The sequence below is a fragment of the Ceratotherium simum genome, chromosome 7, assembly GCF_057802395.1.
Source record: "Ceratotherium simum simum isolate JZ-2026a chromosome 7, ASM5780239v1, whole genome shotgun sequence".
NCBI classification, from domain to species: Eukaryota; Metazoa; Chordata; class Mammalia; order Perissodactyla; family Rhinocerotidae; genus Ceratotherium; species Ceratotherium simum.
Window position 1 is genome coordinate 66,006,101 of NC_141906.1, and position 19,173 is coordinate 66,025,273.

Below are 19,173 nucleotides of genomic sequence, written 5' to 3' on the forward strand. Positions count from 1 at the left end.
CCAATCCTGACCATTAAGAACCAAAGATATTTATTCCCCCTTTCACTGAATAATCTTTTATTTTTTGAAAAATCTTCCATCCTTTACAGCAGGAGACAGGTGACAGGCCAATGAGTTGTGAATGCACATTTCTGTGTTGTGACATTTACTGCTCGTGACCCTCTGCCAACCTCGGCCTTCAGAACTTACTGGGGCTTCCCGATGGCTTCACACGTTAACTCAAGCGCGTCCCCTTCCCGGGTTAGGCCTTGTAGAGGATAAGTCATCTGAATATGCACTTGAGGCTTATCTGTGTGACAACAACACAAAGTAGAATGTTTAGCAAATGATATCATCAGGCAAAATCAGACTTGCATGCTGCCACAAACCCGTATTACCAGCAGTCACTGTATTCCCATCCTCATGCCTTCAGTAACATCCTTCTAATTAGTTAGTAATCCTGGCATTTGCTCAAATTAAATTGACTAATAACTCTAAGGAGTGAACCGCAAATAGATAAGAGATTCATAAGCCAAGTGCGCCACATCAAACATTTCCTGTGAAATACATTTTGTTACATTGCAGTTTATCTCCAAACTCACTCAAGCTAAAGGAAACTCATTTGCCTTCATGCTGAGGTGAAGCCACAGATATTTGTGGTGCTCAAAATTGATACATTTTATCATATATCATATATTACTATATGACAATATGTTGTGACACTGCATTTTAATAAGTTTGCCTCTTCTGTGCTCTTGTTTTCAAATGGGAAAGGAAAAACTTGTGAATTCCACTCAAATGGCTTTAAGAATAAAGAAGTGGGAGGTTTTGGTGGCTCCTACTGGAACTCTTGAATGTCTCAATGTAAACACATAAGAAGGAAGGAAGCTAACAGTTACCGAGAACCTAATATCATAGGAACCATCATTGGTGGTGGAATAAGCCCAGTTTTAGGGATGAGGACAGTGGTACCCAGAGAATGAAGTAGCTCATCCAAGGTCACAGAGATAAGCTAACAAGAGATATCCCCATGAAATGTATGTTGGAAGGGATTTCTGTTCAAAACCACATTTCCCAATGGCAATCCATAATTAAAACCAAGTATAGATTCCAAATGCAGTGAAGTACTTAGGTTAAGTGATGTAGGTCTTCTTATCTCCACTAGCTACTTAAAAACCGTGTCTGTGAGTTTGTGGGGGTATGGGTATGAGAGAGAAACGCTGGGAGATGCAGGGAATAGGGAGGGATGTGGAAGGGGTTGAAATGAGCTTAGATACATACACAAATACATCTACAAATAAACCTGAATGGAATTGGGAAGTTTTTTTCCTGTGCTGAACTAACAAGATATTAATCCCTAAATCAGTTTTCTCATTTAATTCTATGGCTCTGTAACTGCATATTTTTGGAAACGTATCCAAGAGTAATAAATGTGAGAGGGCAAGACATCAGTTGGCTGAAAGGTCAAAACAATTTCCATAACTTTACTTTCTCAGACAATCACACCACCTAAACAACAGCCCCTTGGCCTTTTACAAGCCATGGTTAGCTCACTAACATTCATCCTGTGGAATAAGGGAGAAAAGAGAAATACGGCAGAGCTCAACCAATCTCAGCCTGTCCACAGCTAAATACGCTGCACAAAGGAGTCCTCTCTGGGGATGGCTGCTTTCCAGAGATGCCTTTAGATAGTCTCGTTCCCATCACAGGTCTTTCTCTTATGTCTCTGAAAACCACGTGGCATTCAAAACCTTTAAGAGGGCCTTCCTCTACACCAGTGTGCATTGCACACCGTGAAGTGGTCACGCTTTCTGAGAAGCTAAGTCACTTGCCAGAAAACATAAATCAACAGGCCCGAAAGCTCCAGCTGACCTTGCAAATAACACGGGTCTATTCTTGGACTTGTTGGCAAAGGGGACGTTTAAGAGCAAAATGGCATAGGGGTTTCCAGACACTGAAAACTTGGTTGGGAAGGTAGTTATTAAGCAAAGGCAGAAATACGCATAAAGGATAAACAGGATGACCATGAATGAGCACTGGCTGCTGGGCGGAAGCAAGAGCTTCTGGGCACCCTCCTGTGAGACCTACAGACTGTATCATAGGCTAAACACAACTACTGGGTGACATATGTGGGTCTATTATTTTTGGTGGTATAACACACACAATGGCCACACACACACACACAGAGCTAGCTGGTGGAGTTTATTAAAAAAACCACAAGATACAGAAAAATTAATGGGAGAAGCTTATGCCACTGAAAACACAGACAACAAAAGACCTGCTCCCTCACAGTTCATACCCAGAAAATGCAACACCCAGGGTAGGGGACTTCTGTCATTCTCACCCATGAACCATTCTTGGTGAGGCTAAGTTGAAAGCCCAAAATTTGGGCTAAAATGTAACATTTGCTTATAGGTCAATTTCCGATCCACAGAAGGGCTACATTTTCCATGTACTGCTGACTTCTGCCTGTTAATTAAGGAGAAGTAGAATGCTTGCTGGCTTATGTGGAAATTTTATTGTTTTTTCCTTTGTGTAATTTACAAGCAAACAGAGAGGGTACATTTTTCAGCACGGTGCACTAAGGGTTTTACATGCTCTAAAGAAAGTGTTGAAAATTTATGCACCCTGCCTTTTCAGTACCACGGAGTTTGTTTCAGTTAAATGCTTTTTTATGTTCCTAATGGCTGTTTACCAGTTGTCAATTACTCACATAAATTAGGAAGAACAAGCTGAGGACTTGCCATACCTGGAACTTAACGTTAAAAAAAAAAAAAAATCATATACTAAGCCATAGAAGATATACCTCCAATTTTGATAACTGATTTTCCCAATTTATTCTTTAGGTTTCTAGAGAAACATCTACCATCTACTTATGGGTACAGCTGCCACAGTTAGCTGAAAAGGTAAACATTCATCTTGCTTGTATTATACAGAAGAATGTCCTCCTCTGTTGACACATGCAGTATTTATAGGCATATTATCTGACCGTGGGCAGCTGAGCTATCGTCACGCCCAGCCTAGGAATCAGATAGAGGGTCTATGTGCCAAGATCCATCCCCTGGTGAAGGAAACTTAAAAACCAATCCTGTTCCCCTTCTTCTGCTCTGAAGAAGTATTCTCAACAGGTGGACTAGAAACCCTGGGATTCCACTGGCACTTCTAGAACTTAGGGAGGTTAAATTTTCCCAGCAAGATCTTGACTGCAATATGAGGATGTCAAAATACTGAACAATCCAGATGGCTGATGGAATAGCCCAGAGCTCATCATTTATATTTTAATTATGTTCATAAATCAAACGTTATAACCCACCAAATCTTTTCTGAAACAGAACCAGACTCCAAGATTTATTTTTAAGTAATGAGATAAGGCCCAGTACATTTGCTGGGTGATCATTTTACGCCTTGGTTGGTGTTGTAAGGCACAAGGCTAAAAGCCAGATGACACTTTCTACCCAAGTGCAATAACTGTCCAGAAATGCATCGCTCAGAATGGCTTAATGTCATTATAAAATGGAAGTGCTATATAAAAAATAAGGAAAATAGTTAGGTCTGTGCACTTATGGAACATTACAGTTATAGAGATGGCATCACCAGCAGCCAATCAATTAGGTCGAGGGATCTGAGGTTTTCATAATACACTGTCATTTTTCTAAAACCTCCTAAAAGACATTTAGCGAGACTGCTATAGCAGACAAAATTCGTTCACTAGTCAAAGCTGCACAGAGGGTTAAAGATCAGCAGGCTCTAGGTCACACTACAGTGGCAACCAACTAAAAAATAATATCAGAAAGACATTCTGATTTGATGAGACTTTCTTTAAATGGGCTTTGCTCTCTCTATAAAGGGAAAAACATATATAAAAGGAAACTCTTAAAGAGGTTAGAATGGCTTGCTGGCAGATTACAATTGATTTCATGCCAGTCTGACCTTGCACCACATTGTATGATCTTTTCAGAAGATGAAACTCAAGACTCTGTAACCTGTATTCCACTCTCCTATGTAAATGAAAAGGCAGAGTCTCCTTCTCTCTAGATCACAACGCTAACACACCAGGTCTTTAAAATTTTTTATTTAAAAAAAGATATTTCGCAGTTTCCTTTTGCTTTTGGTGTCATCCTTCCCACGTACAGAGAGGAGTAGAGCAGAGGTCAGTGGGAAGGTGTCTGTGATATCCTGGCAGGAGACCTATGATCCCAGGAGCTCCTGACCTTTCTCTCTCTTCCTAAGAATTTCTAAATCAGAAATGTGGGCATCAAATGTTCTTTGACACGTTGACTGCAACCAGCCCCAAGGGCTTGAATGCAGATCTGCTCCTGCAGCTGCATTTGGGACACAGGCTCTTCACATTCCTTTCTTAGATTTCATCCAATCTTCTGAAACACCATGTAGAGTGGGACTGGATGCCTGTGGACCAAGTGCTCATCATTTCAGGGCCTACCAGGGAGAACCTAAGGGCAGCGTGGGCCCAGATGTGTCAGAATGGTGGGGAGAGGGTTGAGGTCAGTGCCTGTGCATTCAGCTGGGGAAGCATTGAGTCTTTGACAATCATGGAGGACTACTGCAGTGGGAAGAGTGTGACAATGCAAAGATTAACCTGAGATTTATGAGTTATTAGGGGCTGTTTGAGCTCAAAGCAAGAATCAGCCCCTACACTATGGCTGCCTAAATGGTTGGGAGAGGATGGCTTTGCGCTAAAGGAGGGCAATGTCTAGTAACACCAGGTTATTGGGACTGGTTAGAGAACAGAGTCACACCAAACTCTCAGAAAAGTTAAAGAGAACATCTTGCAAAACGTTTGCTTTCTATTGTCATAATACATTCATGAATAATTTTCACTGCCATTTATTTTGTTTGTTTGCAAGGTGAAGGACCTCTTGCTGTTACATCTGTTGTATGAATTGGAGCACTTCGACTGTACTTCTTGAGGAGGGCTGAGCTATTATGAGTGGGATGAGTCAAACCTGGTGGGACTGATGTGGGACCAAAGAGCATGTGCCACATCACCAAAGTAGAATCCAATTTCTTCTTGCTGCAAGTAGTTTTGTGGATATTATATTACTGTTTACCCAACAGAATCAAATTTTATTCTGTGATGTTGTAGCAGAACGTTATGTTTCCAGTGCTTTTTAAATGAGGTGCACACTCATTCACATAGCACTCTTCCATATCTTTGAGAAAACATCAAAATTTGAAAGCGAACACTGGGCAAGAAAATCCTCACAGCAAGATTTGCTGCACAAGAATGTTAGCTCTGTAAGAAGAAAAGTTTTTGATGTTTTTGTATCCCTGGTGCCTAGAATAGTGCCAGTGTCTGGCACACAGTAGCTATTCAATACATATTTAACAAATGAATGAATGAATGAGAAAGCAGAGAAATATTAGGACTGGACCTCTACTCCTAGCTCTGCTACTGATTAAAAAAAAATCAGATCATGAATACATCTTAGCCTTGTTATAAGATAAACTAGGCACATTAAGATTTTCAAGAGTTTATTTGAGCATACATCAATTCGAATAGGCAGTACCAAACTGAAAACACTCCACCGATTAGAGCTAGGGGAAAGGTTTCTATAGAGAAGACTCGAAAGCAAAGCAAGGAAATTGTTTGATTGGCTGTTGCTTAAGCAGCTGCCTTATTTAGGAAAGGCTAGTTGGCTGTTTGTGATAGGTGGTGCTTCAGTTTCACTTTCTTGGCGTGCACTGACTCTAGTTTAGGTTTTGGTTTGCTTATGTAGGCTGCCAAGGCTTTAGAGTGACCCCAGTCTAATGCCCTCCTTGTTTAATCACATTAACAGCCCTCATCACAAAACATAATTGCATTTTTCTTTCGGAAGGTCAATCCAGCTCCCAAAATTTGAGGTTCAGCCTAGGTGTTCTGATTTACATGCTTCCACTTCTCTACACATTTATTTAGCATTTCTGGTGTATCTCAAAGGTGATATCTTAAGGGAAATCATAAAGGATGTTGTTTGACCATTCTTTTTAGATTTTTAGATGCCAGCTTCACAACCGTTTAACCTTCCACGGAATCAAAATTTGACCTTGAGTTAAAAACCATTACGAGTGCACATTAGAAGACTCGTTTCACTATGTAAGTATTCAATGTCCACAGCCACAGAGACACATCTTTACTAAATACGTTAGGTCAGACAGTGAGATGTGGGAAGAGGGTCCTTATTAAGAGGTCTCTTTCTATAGGGCGTGCCTTCAGAAGGCAGGGATGAAGGCAAAGCCTTTCTTCCCTTAAGGGTCATGTTCTTCAAGTCTTGCTGACAATGTATTTGGCCCAACATTTACTCTGTTTTTTGAATATTGGTTACTCAGCCTCCTGTCCCCTTTGGCACTGCAGAATACTTCACTAACAATCTATAGACTTAATAATATCAGGAACTTGGACCCACCACTACTCTGTGTTAACAGAAAATGATAGGCGAAAACATTAGTTTGAATCAGGAAGTCTCCATGCCTTGATTATTTCTCATGAGGAATAACAAATACTGAAATAACTTCCCTGAAACTCAATTCATTGCTTTAAAAAAAATAAAAGAAAGAAAAGACTGGGAGGAAGAACATATTCTGTTAAAGAAAGAAACTGGAGATCAGAGAGAAACAGACCATATCTGAAAACACCAGCTATTATGCTTTGAAGAACACAACCTGGGAACACAATTGATGGGGAGAGATGTGATGTGGGAGCTGCTCTCCGAAACTATGTCTTATCCTCCACTCCAAACAAGAAGGATTTTACAATTTCCAGGCTTTTCTCCCTCCTTCACCACAGGGCACTATCGATACTGGAGAAATTTATTTTGGCACAGATAAAGAACAGGTTTTGATCATCTCCTCAATGCCCAATTTCCCCCAAATTGAGGGAATGAAAGAAAAAAAAAAATCTAGCCTTTCTCGGACCTTGGATGAACAGGAATATGGATTTACAAAATACCCGGCTACATCGAGTCAATAAAACTCATTTTGAAAATGATGCCCACGTGCACAATTAGCTGTCAGACGACAATCAGAGCAGGGAGGGCATTCAAATATCCATTTCTAGAGTCTCTGTTTTCATTCTCTCTTTCAGAACTCATCTCTTAATTTTTTTTTTTTTTTTTTTACAAATATGCACACACATAAAACCCTCAAAAGATGAGGATTTTTGCAAAGCATTTTAAAGAACAATGCTATGATGGGGGAAAGCAAAAGACACACAGCAGTAATTCAAGAGCTTCAGATTCACCGCAGTCCATAGTAAGGCTTTCCCCTTTTGCAGAGCAATCTGAATTCCATACTGAGGGTCACAGCTTTTCTTTGAATTCCCAGCTTATGTCGCTATGTGTTGCCACCTTGATGCTATTTAGACAGTTTTCTTTTAACGCTCAGACAGTGAACTGTTCTTGTTTAAACAGGCTTTCATTTGACAAGAGTTGGTTCCCTTAGATCTGAAGCTCCACTAACTGTGCTGCAATTGTATCACATTCTGCTATAATCAACCATGTTGTAAATTTGAGCACCGTTATGTACACAGACATTTGAAAGAAAAAAATGCACAGAAAGAATTTAAGGTCATAGAGCTCAGAACATTAAAAAGCAAAATTGTTCTCTGTCCAACATCTAAGGAAAGAGAGGTCTGAATTCCAGCTTGTGAGCATAATTATTTTCTGTTTTAAACATTTAACTGCGTGCTGCTGCTGTATCCTTGCTGAGTCTCAGAATGAAAACTAGAAAACTGAGAGCCCTACTGTATGTTCTTAATTCGCAGCAACGTTCCTATGAGAAAAACTTATTAATGAGCTTGCAAACAAGCACCCAACAGGGAAATGTCACAAACAAGAGCGGCTAATGCCCCAGAAAATCAAATAACTGAACACTTGGCTGATCGTGGTGCCTTTCATATTTATAATAAAAAAAAGGCGGGGGGGGGGACTTTAATTCACTAGCTCTGAAGGGGTCAACACCTTGCTGAACAAAACAACTCATTTATTTATGTTCAGAAATCTCCAGATGATAAATTACATTGATGTTAATCACTTCAATGCATACTACACAATTAATATCTGTACTCACCAAAAACTTAAGGATTATTAAAAGTATGACAGCATACACATCTGGCTGATTTTTCACATAATTGGGCACAACCATTTCTCCTGGTACCACAAATAAGGTCCTAACAAACAAACACTGCAAAATTCTGTGTTCAATTAATTAGGACTTAAATCCACAAGACAGAAGCAATTCCAAGTCGAGGCTCAAGCCTTGTCTTCTATGCAATATGGTAGCACTCCATTTCAAGGGGAGAAGTGTAACCTTTCCTTCATTTTATCCCTCCTCCTTGTTCCTGTCATATTAACATATTTAATGGCACACAACATAGGTTTTCATTATTTCATTTCCTTTTTAAAAAATATATTTTTTAAAGGATCTAATTTATACAGAATTCAAATCCATTATCTGTCATTTAACCCTGTTCATATCCTGATTAATATCCACTCATCTTGGATGAACTAGAGAGGTTTCCATAAACCTTCATGTAGCAAAAGGGGCCAGGGCTGAACCAAGTGAATATACTCAATACCAATCTGATCAGGTTAGCTTGGTCCCTGGGGTAGTCTTATTCACCCAGAGCAGAGGAATTCTTAATCTGAGGTCCACAGATGTGCTCAGTATTTCCTGGTGATAAGATAATGTTTATCATTGATATTATAAAAAATCTCTTTAGGTGGCAAAGGAAAGGACATTAAAAAAATAATTGTATATTCCTGGTGATGTTTATTATAATATATAGCAAATAAAACTCAAAATTTTATAGATATTTTTATATAGGTCTTGGGTAGGTTAAAGCAATAAAGTGACAAAGAAAAATTCGAAATGAGATAAGGTCACAGGTAACCTGTGGATATGGTAAAACTTGTGAAAGTGGTCCTCAAATAAATGAAGTTAGGAAGACTCTTTAGGGTAAATGGACTCCTTAAATTGTAAGCAAAATGCGGTGAATATGTGGTTTTGTTAATCCTTTCCAGGTCTACAGCTATCCAAGGATTTTTAAAGGGGTCAGTGATCCCCAAAAGATTAAGAACTGCTGACTCTAAGCGTTTGGGCCAATTAAAAAATAATGGTATAATGTTACACCTCACAGGGTATCCAAAATAATTCAACATCCATGCAGATGGGCTACTGAATCTCATGCATTCAAGTGTCTCTTCCTTTCTCGTGGCCATCTGAGACACGGTACTGCTTATCTGCAGAGAGAGGTTTCCTATGGGAGGAATGGAGTTGAACCATCAACACCACTGGCTAAGCACTGATAAAGCTTCAGCGCCCAATGACTGAGTGCCTTAGGCTCTGAGGCACAAGTCTTTTTGTTATTGCATAGCTGCTAATCTCAAGGAGAGTGAAGCTGGTAGGAAATGATGGAGAGAATTCCAATCGTGTTTGAAGAAGCTACCAAGGAATTCCTGGCTGACTCTGCAAAGTTCTCAGCAGTGCTCTAGGAATGGAGGGTAGTGAACCATCAGGTGCTCTAGGAATGCAGGGTAGTGAACCATCAGGTGACTTTCTCAAGCACAGAGACTCTTATTTAAGATGCCAAACCAGACTCTGAATTCCCGTTTGGAATAATATAACACTTGTAATTCTTAACCTTCTCTTATGCAAAAAGACTTTTTACCTCATATGCATTCCAAAAAAACGGAGTATCAAAGATAAAATGTTTGTGTGGCTTATGTTGCAAAAAGAACAGAGAGTCTCCCATCCAAAGGTGTCATGCTAGAGTTGAAAATGATCAACAGGTGCTTCTTCATTTTTGGAAGGCATTAGAGTCACTTTCCTGCAGTTAAGGGCCAGCAGTATTTTGTAAGATTGAAGTAAAATGGATTCAGATATGGAGTTTTATTCCTTTTCTTACAAGGACAAATCTCACCTGAATCTACAGAAGATGGAAGACAAGGCTTATAAAGATCATTATTAGCAAGTCTTCCAAGGGGTAGGAGGAGTTGTGCTTAAAATATTTTGCACTTGGGAGTGAGTGTAATTTTGTAGGTGGGTGGGGCTATATTCTACTTAGAAGATACTAAACGAGTTTAAGGGTGGGAACTGGGTGAATATCTACTCAGGTCTCACAAAGAAACTAATGTATTATTAAAGCTAATGGGCCCCTACATGGAAAGTTAATGGATATTAAGTTTGCTTAAATGAATTACATATTAACAAAGTCACAAGAAATCTACTATCTGCCAATTTAGATAATATCTGATCATTTCTGTTTTCCCATTATAGGGACATTATACCACAATAGTTTTAGTGATATGAAAATTATAAGCATGATGCCCATAATGAAGCTACATAATGAAGGAGATGAAATGAATTAACAAGAAAAACCTGCAGTATGTAATGTTAAATTGAGCCAAGCTCACAGTTGGAATGGGATGGTTTCTTTGAAGCAACTTTTTACACTTGATTTTAGCCAAAAAGCTGAGAACTGACTAGAAGCAATTTTTTATAACTTTCCCTACCCTGTTTTGCTCAGGCAATGTAAACATGTGATAAAGATTGTCATGGGTTGAATGGTGGCCCGCAAAAGATATACCCACTTCCTAACCCCTGGAACCTGTGAATGTGGCCTTATTTGGAAAACGGGTCTTAGCAGACATAATTAAGTCAACCATCTTGAGATGTGACCATTCTGGATTACCTGGGTGTGCACGAAATCCAATGACAAGTGTCTTTATAAGAAACACACAGAGAAGAGGAGAAGGCCATGTCAAGACAGAGGCAGAGATTGGAACAATGCGGCCACAAGCCACCAGAAGCCAGAAAAGGCAAGATAGGATCCTCTCTTAGAGCCTTTGGAGGGAACGCGGCCCTGCCCACACCTCGATTTTAGACTTCAGTCCTCCAGAACTGTGAGAATAAATTTCTCTTGTTTTGAGCCACCAAGCTCGTGGCAATTTATTACAGCAACCCTAGGAAATTAATAGAAGAATTCAAACAGAGTAATGCTTTTCCTTCATCAGACACCCAATCATTGCCTTTCCAACCAAACTCTTGTAACATTTTCACTACGCTTACTCAAATATCACCTGGAATTTTTCAGAGGCTAAGTTACAGAAGCCTTTTGATAAAAAGCGACACGCTGGCTACTTGGCCACAACTTTGGTGCAAGGATGATTTTGTGCAGAAAACATATTTTTACGCAAGTAGAAGACACCATCTTTAGTCCACAGGGCACGGTGAGGAGACAACCTCACTCACCACAATCTAGCTTTTATTGATGAAGCCATCAAGATTGTGGCACTGATCCCAAAGAGTTCCACTTTTAAATTCATTGCTATAATTTAAGCTAAAAATGGAAGAGAATGTGTAATTTAAAACAAAATGCTGATACAGAATGGGAATAAAATCTCTTCTATAAAAAAATTTAGCACTTATGATGGGGTTAATAAAGGGGGAATTACCCTAGATTTTGAAATTGGCATAGAAATGATTATAGTCAATATTCACACAATTAAATTAACAAAGTCATGCTGGAGCAGATTGGAATCATTTTAAAGTTTTACATTTGGATTAAATGCTGTATTTTCAAAATCCTCATTGGCATTCTGTAATATGGCAGTGTTTCAGTAAAATAATCCTTTGATTATTTTTCTACCAAGACAACAAGATAAAAATTCTATCGATACCATATAAAAACATATGTATTCAATAAATGGCTTCTGAAGTGTTTTTAAGCAACTGCTACTCTATGCTCTCAGAATAGAATACTCGGCTACTGCTATGGTTTGAATGTTTGTGCCTCAGTCCCCATTTTTATGTTAAAATCCTAATGTCTGGTGCTGGGGGTTGGCCCTGTGGCGTAGTGGTTAAGTTCTGTGTGCTCTGCTTCGGTGGCCTGGGTTCACGGGTTCAGATCCCGGGCATGGACCTACTATTCATCAGCCATGCTGCTGAGGCAGCGACCCCCATACAAAATAGGGGAAGATTGGCACAGATGTTAGCTCACAGCTAATCTTCCTCAAGCAGAAAAAGAGGAAGGTTGGCAATGGATGTTAGCTCAGGGCGAATCTTCCTTAGCAAAAAACAAAACAAAACAAACAAACAAACAAAAAAACCTAAATGCCCATTGTGATGGTATTAGGAGGCAGGGCCTTTGGGAGTTGCGTAGTCATGGGGGTGGAGCCCTCACGAATGGGATTAGTGCCTTATAAAAGAGGCTTCAGGGAGATCTCTTCCACCAGGTGAGGACACAGCAAGAAGGCATCAGCTATGAACCAGGAAGACGGCCCTCACCAAAACCTTGATCTTGGACTTCTCAGCCTCCAGAACTGTGAGAAATAAATTTCTGTTGTTTATAAGCTACTCAGTCTGTGGCAGTTTCTTATAACAGCCCAAATGGACTAAGACAGGTACTCACACTGCACTTCTAGATACCGCTGGGTCTGCAAGTTTCCAGTGACAGCAGGGTGCTCCACCTGACAGATCACTGGGACCCCATCGTCCTCCTTGTGCACCTTCAGCATCAGCTGACTGGTCACAGTGTACATGTCTGACCATTCTTCCACCTCTGATTTGCCTGGGGGGACATAAAATATACCAAGGAACCAGAACTGAGTGAATTTCTATCACTTTGTTTTTATATCCTCTGCCCCAACATTGCTATTTTAACAAAGATGATGGAAGTCACCTGGGATAAGGGTAATCTGAGGGTAGATAGATAATTGATAAAATAATGATTTTCTATTTTCCAACCTTGCAGGATAGTATTTTATATTTCAATCTCATAAAATATAGACTATTTTTATTTAAATATATTACATGTTTCTTCTATCTTAAAACCTCCCACAAAAAGGCAGCTGAAAGTTGAACCATTTTGACATCTGACTGTTCAGGGCATTTGGGAGGAGAAAAAGAAAAATGCTTTTCACCCCTACAACCTTCTGAACTTGAAACATCTTCTAGGCTGTCATGTGGTTTAAAAATTCCAGGACATGATCCAAATCCCCAAGTAATTCAATCAGTAGTAAAGACATAAACAACTCCCGTTGCCTACCCCCATCAGCAATAATTAAGAGGAAAAGTAACTAAACGGATGTACATAATTGAAATTGTAATCGAAATGTTTAAACTCTGAGACTTTTGGAAGACCACAGAAAATGCAGTGGCAGTGGGTAGAGCAAAGTAAGATACAGGCTCCAGGCCAGACGGAGACACATCCAAGAACACCCAGAAAAGGAGGGAGGAGGCTTCCGGCTGGGATGAATAGGCCAAGGCGGCCCCTTTCCTGAACTCAGCACTCCTTGGGACATGGCACACCATTAACTTTCTTTTAATGTTTTGTACTTATCGGTACACATTTAATGGCTCAGTTCACTTAGAACAGCAGAGGGGAAATGAGAAACTCCTTCCTTCCAAAACCATACCTAGGAAATGGGAGATTAAAAACAGAACAAGCTTTCTGAAACTTAAGCTGTTATATATAGATTTATCTGTTTCTAGATATAGATTTTTATATCCCCTTTCTAAAAGGACTTACTCTTTTCTTCCTGGCACCCTTTATTTATTTAACAAGCACATACAGAGCACTTACCTCAGCCCAGATACTAGCTACATGCTTTACAAATAATCACTCATTTCATCTTCATAAGAATCACGTAAACTATGTAATATTAATATCCCCATTTTAGAGGAAATTGAGACACATTGCTAGCATTTCTGTCAAATGACCAGAGGACTTCAGCCCCTGAGTCCTTAGTCCTGGGTACTGTTCGCAAGGCAACCTCGAAAAGGAAAGAATCGGGACGCGGACACGCACAAGGAACTTAGGGTAACTGACAAAAACGGGTCAAATAGGGGACAGGCTGTATCCTTTAGTCAATGCAATGGCTAAAGTGGCAGATATTTGAGGATCTAGGAATCAAACATAGGATGGCCTAGACTAAGGGAGAGGCGATGGGAGCAGGGCTAAAAGAGTCGCCTTTGCGGCAATCACAAAATTGGAAACTTTGCAAAAGAGCAGGCTGGCAAAATGGGCAACTGAATCACAGGTTTCACAAGAAAGGTGGTGCCTGCAAATTCACAATTAAGATAAAATCCTGTCCCTTTACCACAACCACCCTTGCAGGAAAGCACACAGTCAACACAGCTGATAGTGCAATAGATGTTAGGGTGACTTGGAATTCACCATGGCAAAGACTGTTAGACTTTTTAAAAAATGTATAAGATGAGAATTTGGAGTTCTGATCCACCCAGGGTCATGGGGCAAAAGCAATGAGAACAGAAGGTACAACAAAGAGAGCCTGCGTTCAGAGGACGCCTCTAACAGTGGTTTTTCCTGGTCTAAAGAGTTCTAGTTTCAGGTCTAGTTCTTTCTGAGCATCTGAGTAAAAATCCAGCAACAGAGATCACCGGGAACCCTCAAACCACAGAATGGGGATATGAATTAGAGCCAATAAAATGCGGTTATGCTTTGGCCTCTGATGCATTTAGTAAATGATTATAAACCATATCTAAATGGATATTTTTGTTTCAGGGGCATGTTTTGCATTTGTCCTTATTTCCACAAAGGTACACTCCTGTGGGAATCAAAGGCTGACTACAGTACAGGGCAGTGTGCACCTTACCTTTCAGCTCCTTGTTCCCTTTGAACCATCTGATAGTCGTGGCTGGTTTGCTGGCCATGGCCGTGCAGTTGACTTCAATCTCCTCGCCTTCCACCGCAGTGTCTTTCTGGATATCGATCATCAGATTACGTGGTGGGACTACAAATTAAACATGTGTGCTTTTTAAACACAGAATCTTTTCTGGACATATTCTTCTATTCATTAGAAACTAGCACCATTGCTATCAAAAAAGGAGACAAGGGATACTCCTGATGGGAATTTAAAACAAACTGCCACCGAAGGGAAAAAAGAAGAAATACAAAGTCATAATCAAATAAAATGAATTATGAAAAATCACTTAATTTAGAATTTCTTTCCTAAAGGTATCTTAGAAAATGACTGGTCCCCCACTCCTAAGTTATCAGTGACCAAATTATAACAACATAGATATTAGATTAGTTATCAGTCAGTCATTAGAAAATTGACCAGAAAGTAGATATAAATGTAAGAAGGGTACACACTATTGAGATTATCATCCTTACCTGCAAGTCTCTGAAAGGAATATTTCTCCTTGAACACAACCCTTGGATTTCAATCTTCATATGAAAGATTCCAAAGTGAACCAGCAAAGATCAAAAACTTGGAGTCCCTTAAAAGAATCACTCACCATAAACATACACAGAAAAATGGTGCCTCAGAACCAGTTCCATTAAAATTATTCATAGAGATCCAGAATACAATCATGACCTCTGATGGATAGCGTAGCAATAAAATCCTTTGGATATTAAGACGCAGTAATATAGGAAATGCCAGTTAATTTTCAGTAATTTTCCATATTATGAAATTCAATGATCCAGATTTTAGAAATTAAATGTGAAAAAGACTGTTAAGTGCTTGCAAGTAGATTTATACATGAGAATTACAACCACCCTTCTCTAAGCATATTAAACATACATGTAATAAAATGGTCAGAAGAAAACGTTTTGGGGCTAAAATGCTGAGCCAAATCAAGAGTCTGGAGGAGGATGGTGATGATGAAGAAAGCACTAACGTTATCTTTTATGAAACTGAGTTGACAGTGAAAACTTCACATAAGCTCAAGACTAAGCTTCTTTTTTTTTTTTTTTTTAAAGATTTTATTTATTCATTTTTTCCCCCCAAAGCCCCAGTAGATAGTTGTATGTCGTAGGTTCACATCCTTCTAGTTGCTGTACGCGGGACTCGGCCTCGGGTTGGACGGAGATGTGGTGCCTCGGGGCGCGCCCGGGATCCGAACCCGGGCCGCCAGCATCAGAGCGCGCGCACTTAACCGCCAAGCCACGGAGCCGGCCCAAGACTAAGCTTCTTGAAATAAAAATCAGTAAGAATACTGAATTCAGCAGAGTGAATCTAAGAATGTGTGCCCTGACCACCACGAATGAGCACAGACAGTTCTGAGACTTATGATTAATAAGTTTCTCAACTCAGAAGAGAAACAAGAAATTAAATATGTATAAACATGCCATCCTGATGATCAAGTTGAATAATAAATCTCTGATACCGCTTCAATAAATTATGGGATTAAACCACGTATTTGGGATTTCCAACTGTTCTAGTCCAACGGGAAAATTCTGGCCACAGGAACACTTGTACACTGAATTAAAGCAGTTGAAAATTCCTATAGAGAACGATGGAAAAGTAAAAGTCAAATGATTTGTTGCATATGTTCCTCAGCAAGATAATGTGTGGTGGTGGTGGGGTGTGTGTGTAACTATTAGACCAAAAGCAGGCCTTTTCTTTGTTCTCTGTGTAAAAGAAAAATAACACATTTGCTCAAGTGGACATGTTTCTAAAGTGATATGGCCCAAATGAGTAGTTAAACATAGCAAAGAAGTGCCCTCGCTCACATTTTAAGGAAAAATAAGCACAAAGAGAGATAGTCTAACAACCAATTTGGAGTTGCACATCTGCTAGCATTTTAAGAGACACAGAAAGGCAGTGACAGAAGTAAATGGGATGACTATAGCGAGCCATTTCCTCAACATAGTTATCCTTGCTAGATGGCAATCAGGTGGGTTATAGATTTTCGTTATACATACCTAGATAGTTGACAGGGAATACACAGAGAGACTAGATGTTTAGGACCAACAAATACTACTGAATTCTGAGTGCAGTATAATAGAAATACTGAAAAAAATGCTACAGTTGGAGTAAATGTCAAAGATTGTCCAAGTCTAAAGAAAATAAGATCTTGGTGAGCTATGAGGAACAAAATAAGAGGTGATAAAAAGGAAACAACTTAGGAGTCAAGGACCTAGGAATATCCTCCTCACAAATGTAGGAATGAAAGTCAAACAATCATAATTTCTTTCAAGGTCCAGGCAAAAATAAAAAGAGTGATGATGGTAACTTCTGATGTTGATACACAATGATTCCCAATGAGAATGTAATTAAGTAATGCAATTGATGCGATACTACTCAATTTAAGGAAACTCAAATTGATCATGGAAGGTGGCTCTCTTAAGATACAGCAAAGAGGGCAAATAGCTAAAGCTACTGTAATACACAAAGCTCCCTTTCCTGGAAAATACTATAGAATGGAGCAGATCAGATTCCAGCTTGCATGTATAACTTTGGGAGGAAAGCCTTGATGGTCACTCTGTGGTAACCTGGGAATCTTCTTGATGGGAACAGATCCAGAAGCTGTTAAACATTCCAGCATATATCACTGCCAAGTCTCAATGGCATTTAGCCTTAAACGTAGTGTTTGTCAGATATTTGTTTTCTGTGTGTTCCTGGGTATCTTTCCCTCATGCTCTCCTTTTTTATGCTGAACCCGAAGATACCCTGGCTCTCCTCATGAAGGCTTCTTGTAATCTCCACCAGCTGTTCATCTTCATGGTATTTCTTAGTGAAGGAAGAATTTATTCTCCCCAAAAGATGGAGATGGCCATAAAGATGATGGCATGTTCTTTCTACATTATCAATAATGTCTGTGTTTCAAAGTAAGGAAATGCCAAGAGGTAGGTATAAATAAGGCCAGTGGAAAATTTACCAATGTCTCTTAGATTTTGTTTGGGGTTGAGCGTGTGACTGGCAGCAAATAGGTACCTGGATTACCTATTGTTTGGTATCATCCATGTTAATTCCTCCTCTATTGCAACAGATACATTGTAAGGCTCCCTAACCTTTCAGAGTGATTCCTGTAGTTCCTAGGATTATCTTCCTAAAGAGCTGACATCATCTTTATCTTTTTTTTTTTTTCTTTGTGAGGGAGCTCAGCCCTGAGCTAGCATCTGATGCTGATCCTCCTCTTTTTTGCCGAGGAAGATTGGCTCTGAGCTAACTTCTGTGCCCATCTTCCTCTACTTTATATGGGACGCCGCCACAGCATGGTGTGACAAGCGGTGCGTCCGTGCGCGCCCGGGATCTGAACCTGTGAACCCGGGCCGCCGAAGCAGAGTGCGCGCACTTAACCGCTTGCGCCCCGGGGCTGGCCCCGACATCATCTTTATCTTGATGGCTAAGGTAAACGTGGAAAACTTCAAAAGTCTGGAAAATATGACCAGGGTAGAAAAATAAAGGATTTGTTTATTGTTGAGAAGAGCATCCTAAGAAATAGTTGAATGATTTTTTCCAAGTCTATAAATAGTCTTCTTAAGACTGTGACTAGGGGCCAGCCTGGCGGCGCAGCGGTTAAGTGCACATGCTCCACTTAGGCGGACCCGGGTTCACAGGTTCGGATCCTGGGCGGGCACTGATGCACCGCTTGTTAAACCATGCTGTGGTGGCGTCTCATATAAAGTAGAGGAAGATGGGCACGGATGTTAGTTCAGGGCCAAGCTTCCTCAAGAAAAAAGGGGAGGATTGGCGTGGGATGTTAGATCAGGCTAGCCATCCTCACACACACACACAAAAAATGCAACACTATTTACATAAGCACCAAAACAAAATTAAATACTAAAATAAAGAAATAAATAAATCAAAAAAAAAAAAAGACTGTGAGTAGTATTTCTGATCTTTACTAGGATTAGAAGAAGAAACAGTCAAGTACAGTGGGAGCTGTTTGGTTTACAAATATAAAATAAAATCTGATAATGTGAGTCATAATGGTTTATTGATATCAGTTTTTTGTTGTTGTTTAGAGCAAGACAGCTTTGGAAAATATAAATGGGGTGGTTTAAGTCTATCTTTCTGAAAAAAGAGGGTTGGACAAGACAATCTTTGAGTTTGTTTTGGTCTATTAATTCTACCCTGTTTTCCCTTTGACTTCATCAAGTCTACTCTGATATAAAAGAGGTTAGTAAAGTATAAAAATCCATTTACAAGAAAAATGAATTAAAATTGCTACTAACCAGAGAATATACTTATACATGGTCCACTAAACAGACACATTTAGTAAAAACTCCCTGCAGCCATTAATGAAAATAACCAAAGATATATCTAAGGAGGTGCATATAGATGAAAACCTGAATGAGAATCACATATAGGGAAACACCGGAAAACAGCAGAGAAATGTCAAGGTTCTTCTTAGCGAAACTCAAGTCTATAAGAGTGCTAATTATAAACATTACACCTACAACATTTAAAAAAAATCAGCAGTATCAAGATGAGTCATGTTAAT

The 19,173-nt window shown here is 39.6% G+C and overlaps 1 protein-coding gene across 4 annotated transcripts in view; it reads right to left on the reverse strand.

Moving 5' to 3' along the window:
• Positions 1 to 19,173, reverse strand: part of CADM1 (cell adhesion molecule 1) — a 319,210-nt gene that overhangs the window by 43,430 nt on the left and 256,607 nt on the right. For all 4 annotated transcript variants that reach the window (XM_004427296.3, XM_087433720.1, XM_087433719.1 and 1 more), the window contains exons 4-6: positions 14,592 to 14,729; positions 12,386 to 12,544; positions 190 to 289 (exon numbers count right to left, since the gene is read on the reverse strand). In XM_004427296.3, coding sequence (XP_004427353.1) covers positions 190 to 289; positions 12,386 to 12,544; positions 14,592 to 14,729 — 397 coding nt within the window. The remainder of the gene's footprint in view (positions 1 to 189; positions 290 to 12,385; positions 12,545 to 14,591; positions 14,730 to 19,173) is intronic.